Below are 6,678 nucleotides of genomic sequence, written 5' to 3'. Positions count from 1 at the left end.
GTTGGCCCAGGATCGAACATTGTTTCGTTCTGCTGTGCATGGAGTCGCTATGAGTCGGTTCCGACTCGATGGCACCTGACAACAACAACAACAATGAATGAACCTCAAAATATATAAATCAGGCTGTAACAGAATTGTAGTCTAAGCACTGGATTGTTAACCACAAGTTTGGCAGTTCAAACCCACCAGCCACTTCTAGGAAACCCTATACATACTATGAATTAGAGTCAGCTAGATGGCACTTAACAGCATTAAAGAGAATACTGGACAACTATATCCCGGTGTGGTCCTACAGGCTAATGTGCTGGACTGCAAGGTTGTTTTGAACCACAAGGTCAGTGGTTCAAGCTCATTAGGCACTCCTCAGAAACCCTATACAGGGTCACTATGGGTTGGAATCAGCACCACAGCACTTAACAATAACAATGACTAAAGATTGTGAGCATTTCTTCTTGTTTTTTGACTGTCTGAATGTCTTCTTTTGTGAAGTGTCTGTTCATGTCCTCTGCCCATTTTTAAACTGGGTTATTTGTCTTCTTGTTGAGGTGTAAAAGTGTTCTAGGGATTCTAGAGAGTAGTCCCTTGTCTGATATGTGACTGCCATTGTCTTAACTGCAATAGTGCCGGGCTGTTTTGATTACTGTGACTATGTATTAGGTTTTGAGATCAGGAAGTGAGAGGCCTCTTACTTGTTCTTTTTTTAGTAATGCTTTGCCAATCTGGGGTCTCTTTCCTTTCCACATAAAGCTGGTGATTAGTTTTCCATCTCTTTAAAGAATTATTTTGGAACCTGGATTAGAATTGCATTTTATCTCTAGATTGCTTTGAGTTGTGTTGATGTTTTCACAATGTTAAGTCTTCCTATCAATAAGCATGGTATATTTTTCCATTTTTCTAGGTCTCTTGGTTTCTGGTAGTAGTGTTGTGTAGTTTCTTTGGATAGGTCTTTTGTTTCTCTGGTTAGATTTATTCCTATGTATTTCATCTTTTGCAAATGGTATTGTTTTCCTGATATTCTTTTCAGAGCTCTCTTTATTAGTATAAAGGAATCCAACTGACTTTAGTATATTGTTCTTGTACCCTATCATTTTGCTGAATCTTTCAATGAGTTCCAATAATTTTCTTGCTAAGTCTTTGGATTTTCTAAGAATAGAATCATATCATTTGCAAATAGAGTTTTACTACTTCTTTGCCAATTTGGACGCCTTCATTTTCATTTCCCATGCTTGTCTTACAGCTCTCGCTAAGGCTTCCAGCAAAAACATTGAATAAAAGTGATGATAAAGGGCATCCTTGTCTGGTTACTGTTCGCCAGAGGATGGTTACAATTTCTCTGTTGAGAGTGATGTTGGCTGTTGGTTTTGTATTTGTTGTTGTTGTTATTAAGTGACTTGGAGTCTGCTCTGACTCAGTGGCCATGTATGGGTTTCCCAGGCTTTAAATATTTGCTGGAACAGAAAACCTCATCTTTCTCCCCTGTAGCAGCTGGCAGACTCAAACTGTAGACCTTGTGGTTCACAGTCCAGTGCTTATTGCATGGAGCCACCATGCCCCCATTGGTTTTGTTTATATTTGCTAGATTATGTTGAGGAATTTCACTTCTATTCCAGTTTCGTTGACTTGTGTGTGTGTGTGTTTAAATCAGGAATGGGTGCTGGATTTTGTCAATGGCTTTTCGGTATCAATTGATATGATCATATGGGATTTTTCCTTTGTTTTATTTATGTGGTTGGTTACATTGATTGTTTTTCTAATATTGAATTATTCCTGCATACCTGGTATGAATCCCACATGGTCATGATGATTAAAAAAAAATTTTTTTTTTATGTTGTGGGATTCTATTGACTAGGATTCTGTTGAGAATTTTTGCATTCTATGTTCATGAATGATATTGGTCTATAATTTCCTCTTGCAGTCAGTGATAGTTATAATATTAGAGTTAAACTTGCTTCATAAAATGAATTTGGAATCTGACCATTCTTTTCTATAGTCTAGAATAATTTGAGTAGGATTAGTGTTAACTCTTCTATGAATTTTTGGTAGGATTCATCAGTAAATCTATCTGGGCCCTGACTTTTTTTTTGGTTGGGACTTTTTTAATGACTTGATCAATTTCTTCTTTTATAATAAGTCTTTTCACGTATTCTACTTTCAGCGTATGTTAGTTTAAGTAGATCATGTGTTTCTAGGAATTTTTCCATTTCTTCTACATTTTTGTGTTTTGGAGTACAATTCTTTTAAAGTTTTTATTGTGAATTGAGTGAAAGGTCACAAGGTTTTAACATTCAACAAATCATGCACCTTGTTTCATTACAATGATTATAATCCCCTCCATGTACCATCAGATAACAGTATTTCTCTCCATTCACTTTAACTTTTTTTTTTTTTAACACTCAGGCATGTATAATAATTTACACCACCAAAGGACACCTTCTGCAAGTCTGACTCCTGGATGCCAGCTCTTAGTCCCTCTCTTCCCATGAATCCAGAGTCTTCAGCTGCATCCTCTCTCCATGTCCCCATCTCTGCCTTCATCTCTGGTGTCGCTGCTTCTCTGGATAAGGTCTCACATTCTGCTTGTGCTCTTATCCACTGATGGTCCTAGGGTCCTTTGTTTCTGGACTGCAAGACTAACTACTCCCATTTTTGATACAAAACTTCTACCTTTAGAATTGTTAGAGTCACAATTAGTCATGACAATGATTACTCACTATTGAATCATAAGAATCTTATCCCCATCTCTTTTCACCAGACCCATCTAGACAAGATGAAAACTATTCAATGGGGACTATTTCTTCCCCCACATGCTCTTAAACTAAACTCCCTCTTGAATCCTTGTAAGTCTGTCACTTTGTGACTTTATTACCCCCTTGTTTTAGGTAGCCAATATCTAAGTTACCCTGTGTACAGAGGGGATAGCATTGATACTTGATGTGAAGGCTCCTTCACTCTCTGTTGGCATTTAGAGTTACTTACTACCTTTATGAGTACGGAGTCCTGGTGTGGCTCTGTGGGCTAATGCATCAGACTGCAAAGTCGTTTGAATTGTAATTTCAGTGGTTCAAGCTCACCAGCTGCTCCTTGGAAACTCTATACAGGGTCCCTATGGGTTGAAATTAACTTGACAGCACTTAACAACAACAACACCTCCATGAGTATAGGTCAAGTTCATCAAATTGTAGCAATTTACTCTCGTTTCCTTTATCAAAAATTGTTGGGTTTTTTTTTTTTTTTCCCTCTAGTTGAGTTCTGATTATTAAGTCATTGAGGCTAGATCAAATGAGTACTGTCAGCAAGTTTGGGTATTCTTGTGCATCTCCCCTCACTTCATATTAGCTGGATGCTTCACTCTAAGCTCTAGCCCTCCATAGTTATGTCCTTATCCATGGGCTCAGGTGTCCTCAGGTCTCACCACACTTCAGACCAATCAACCTTTCCTCTTCTTTCTTTCATCTCCAGGTCAATGGGAGTCTATGGAATGTGGTTTAACTGAGCCCATTTCTTCATCGCTGCCTTTCCCTCTTTTCCACTCACCAGTAGACCAATGTGGTTGTCAGCAAGCTTATATGCCTGCTCATGTGTTCCCTTTGAGTTTCAGTGTTAGAGGGGTGCTTGTCCTGAAGGAACTTGATTGCTTGCTTTGATGGCTTCCTGGAGAACAGCTTGTTTATTCTTGTAGTAGTCAGTCATACTACCATTCCTTGTTTTGGGTTTTTCCTGCTGATCTTTCTTTGAAGATGTATCTTCTGTCAGGCTAGACCAGCCTTGTCCATTCTAGTGAGAATGTCCCACTGGAGTTTCTGTTATTATTCTTTTTATTTCTAGTGTGACAACTCCCATATTCATTTTTAATTCATGTTATTTGTATCTTTTCTTGTTAAATTTGCCAATGGTTTCATGACTTTATTAATCCTTTCAAAGAACCAACTTCTTGTAGATTCTTTCTATTATTTTTCTGTTTTCTATTTTATTTATCGCTGCTCTAACCTTTATTATTTCTTTTGTTCTGGTAACTAACTGTAGGTTTACTTTTTTGTTCTTTTGCTTGTTGGGTTAAGGTGTTGATTTTGGTTCTTTCTTATTTTTGGATTATGCATTTATTATTATAAACTGGACTCTGAACACTGCTTTTGTTGTGTCCTAAAGGTTGTACATATTGTATTTTCATTTGATTCAAGGAATTTTTATCTCACTTTTTAATTGGTGGTGCTGTGGGTTAATGCGCCAGACTACAAAGCTGTTTGAACTGCAACGTTAGTGGTTCAAGCTCACCAGTGGCTCCTCAGAAAACCTATACAGGGTCACTATGGGTCGGAACCAAATCGACAACATTAAATGACAACAACAACAACTATCTAGTAGCTTTTAAACATGGTGTTACTAAGTTTCCATGTATTTGACTTTATTTCCTTGATCTTCCTATTGTTGATTTCTAATTTTATAGCATTGTGATCTAAGATAACGCTTCGTAGTATTTTTGTGCTTTTAAATTTATTGAGGTCTACTTTGATTGTGCTCATGAGGAATCTGTACATGGACCAAGAGGCAGTTGTTCAAACAGAACATGGGAATACCAAATGGTTTAACATTAAGAAAGATATGCGACAGGGTTGTATTCTTTTACCGTACTTATTCAACCTGTATGCTGAGCAAATAATCAGAGAAGCTGGGTTCTACGAAGAAAAACATGGCATCAGGACACTCCACGTCATTAACAACCTGCGATATGCAGATGATACAACCTTGCTTGCTAAAAGTAAAGAAGACTTAAAATATTTACTGATGAAGATCAAAGAGCACAGTCTTCAGTATGGATTGCATCTGAATGTAACGAAAACAAAAATCATCACCACTGGACCAATAAACAACATTCTTATCAATGGAAAAAGATTGAAGTTGTCAAGGACTTCATTCTTCTTGGATCAACTATCAACACATCTGGAAGCAACAGTCAAGAAATCAGATGACATATTGCATTAGGCAAATCTGCTGCACAAGACCTATTTAAAGTGTTGAAGAGCAAAGATGTCAGCTTGAGGACTAACGTGTGCCTGACCCAAGCCATGGTATTTTCATTAACCTCATATGCATGTGAAATCTAGACAGTGAAAAGGAAGACTGCAGAAGAATTGATGCTTTTGCATTATGGTGTTGGAGGAGAATATTGAAAGTGCTATGGGCAGCCAAAAGAACGAGCAGATCTGTGTTGGAAGAAGTGCAGCCAGAATGCTCCTTGGAGGCCAGGATGGCCAAACTTCGTCTCTTATACTTTGGACATATTGTCAGGAGGGACCAGTCACTAGAGAAGGATATCATGTTTGGTATGGTGGAGGGTCAGAGTAAAAGAGGAAGACCCCCAGTGAGATGGATTGGCAAAATGGCAGCATCAATGGGCTCAAGCATGGCAACAATAATAAAGTTGGCCCAAGATCAGGCAGTGTTTCATTCTGCTGTGCATAAAGTCACTATGAGTCAGTACCGATTAGATGGCACCTAACAACAACAACTTCGTGGTATAAGGTATGATTCATTCTGGATAATGTTTCATGTGCACTGGAGAATAATATATATGGTGCTGTTGTTCAGTTGAGATCAAGTTGGTTGATTGTGTTGTTTAGTTCTTCTTTGTCTTTGTTGAATTTCTTTCCAGTTGTTTTGTACTTCATTGAAAGTTATGTTCTAGAAGAACTTCCGGCACTTCCCTGACCAGGCACCTCAGGTAGGGCAGTCTCAGGGAAAAGGGGCAGAATCGCACATAGGAAACCTCTGTCTAGCAAACAGACAGCCTTTGAACAAACATAAGATCTTATATTTCAACATTCTGAACTCGTTTTTTTAAAAGATCAAATTACTGAGGAATTACAGGCATTTTGAGCTTTTGCCTGCCTGCACGTGGCTCCCAATTCCGCACCCACGCCAGCAAGTGCCTCTGCCCCCTGCAGACCTTGGAATGCAGGGCTAGAGCAACCCCACTTAGAAGGCTGCATTTCCAGAGGAAAGGAAGCATAAACTAACAAAGCCGAACAAATAGAGAGGGATATTGGCGCGGATATTAGGAAATTCAGGGTACCCATGGTACAGAGACACTGAGAGAGGCATCTTTTACGTCATCAAATACAGAAACTACCTCCCTGAAGCCATTACCCTTAGCCCGCTACTGCCCTGGACTAGACCAGCCCTCTGCCAAGCCGCTGAAGTCCAGGGACCACAAGGCCTAATCTGCCGCATAGCCAGGTCGCGGAGGCCCAGGGCCCGGGAGACCCAACCCACCATCAGCCCGATCCCCGAGCCCCAATCCACCCAACCTGCCCGCTGAGGCCCAAGCTGCCCCATGCCCAGCTGCTGATACCTAGGCTCCCTGAGGCCCAAACCACCCACCTGAGGCCCAAACCACCCTCCCGAGGCCCAAACCACACGCGTGAGGACCAACACTCCTGCAGCCCAGTCTCTGACGCCCAGGCCCCCAGAGGCCCAAACCGTCCGCCCTAGGCTCAACCCACCCGCCCGAGGCCCAAATGGCCCTCTGCCAAGACCCAGGCCCAACTGAGGGCCAAAAAAGTTACTCTGAGATAAGCAATAAGGAGAGTGAAAAGGGAAGACCACATCCTGATCACATCTTCCTGGAGGGAATCAGAAAACATAAAAAATTACCAAAACACATACTTAATTAATTATTAG

General features: G+C 40.3%; 1 protein-coding gene across 1 annotated transcript in view; it reads left to right on the top strand.

Annotated features, from left to right (window-relative positions):
* RALBP1 (ralA binding protein 1) overlaps positions 1 to 2,894 on the top strand; it is a 101,676-nt gene extending 98,782 nt beyond the window's left edge. Inside the window, exon 10 of the mRNA XM_006868710.1 lies at positions 2,880 to 2,894. Within this exon, the coding sequence (XP_006868772.1) occupies positions 2,880 to 2,894 (15 nt within the window). The remainder of the gene's footprint in view (positions 1 to 2,879) is intronic.
* Positions 2,895 to 6,678: the final 3,784 nt, after the last annotated feature.

Source organism: Chrysochloris asiatica, unplaced genomic scaffold (assembly GCF_000296735.1).
Source record: "Chrysochloris asiatica unplaced genomic scaffold, ChrAsi1.0 scaffold00122, whole genome shotgun sequence".
Lineage (NCBI taxonomy): Eukaryota > Metazoa > Chordata > Mammalia > Afrosoricida > Chrysochloridae > Chrysochloris > Chrysochloris asiatica.
Note: the sequence above shows the minus strand (reverse complement) of the source record. Positions and strands in the feature narration are given on the sequence as shown.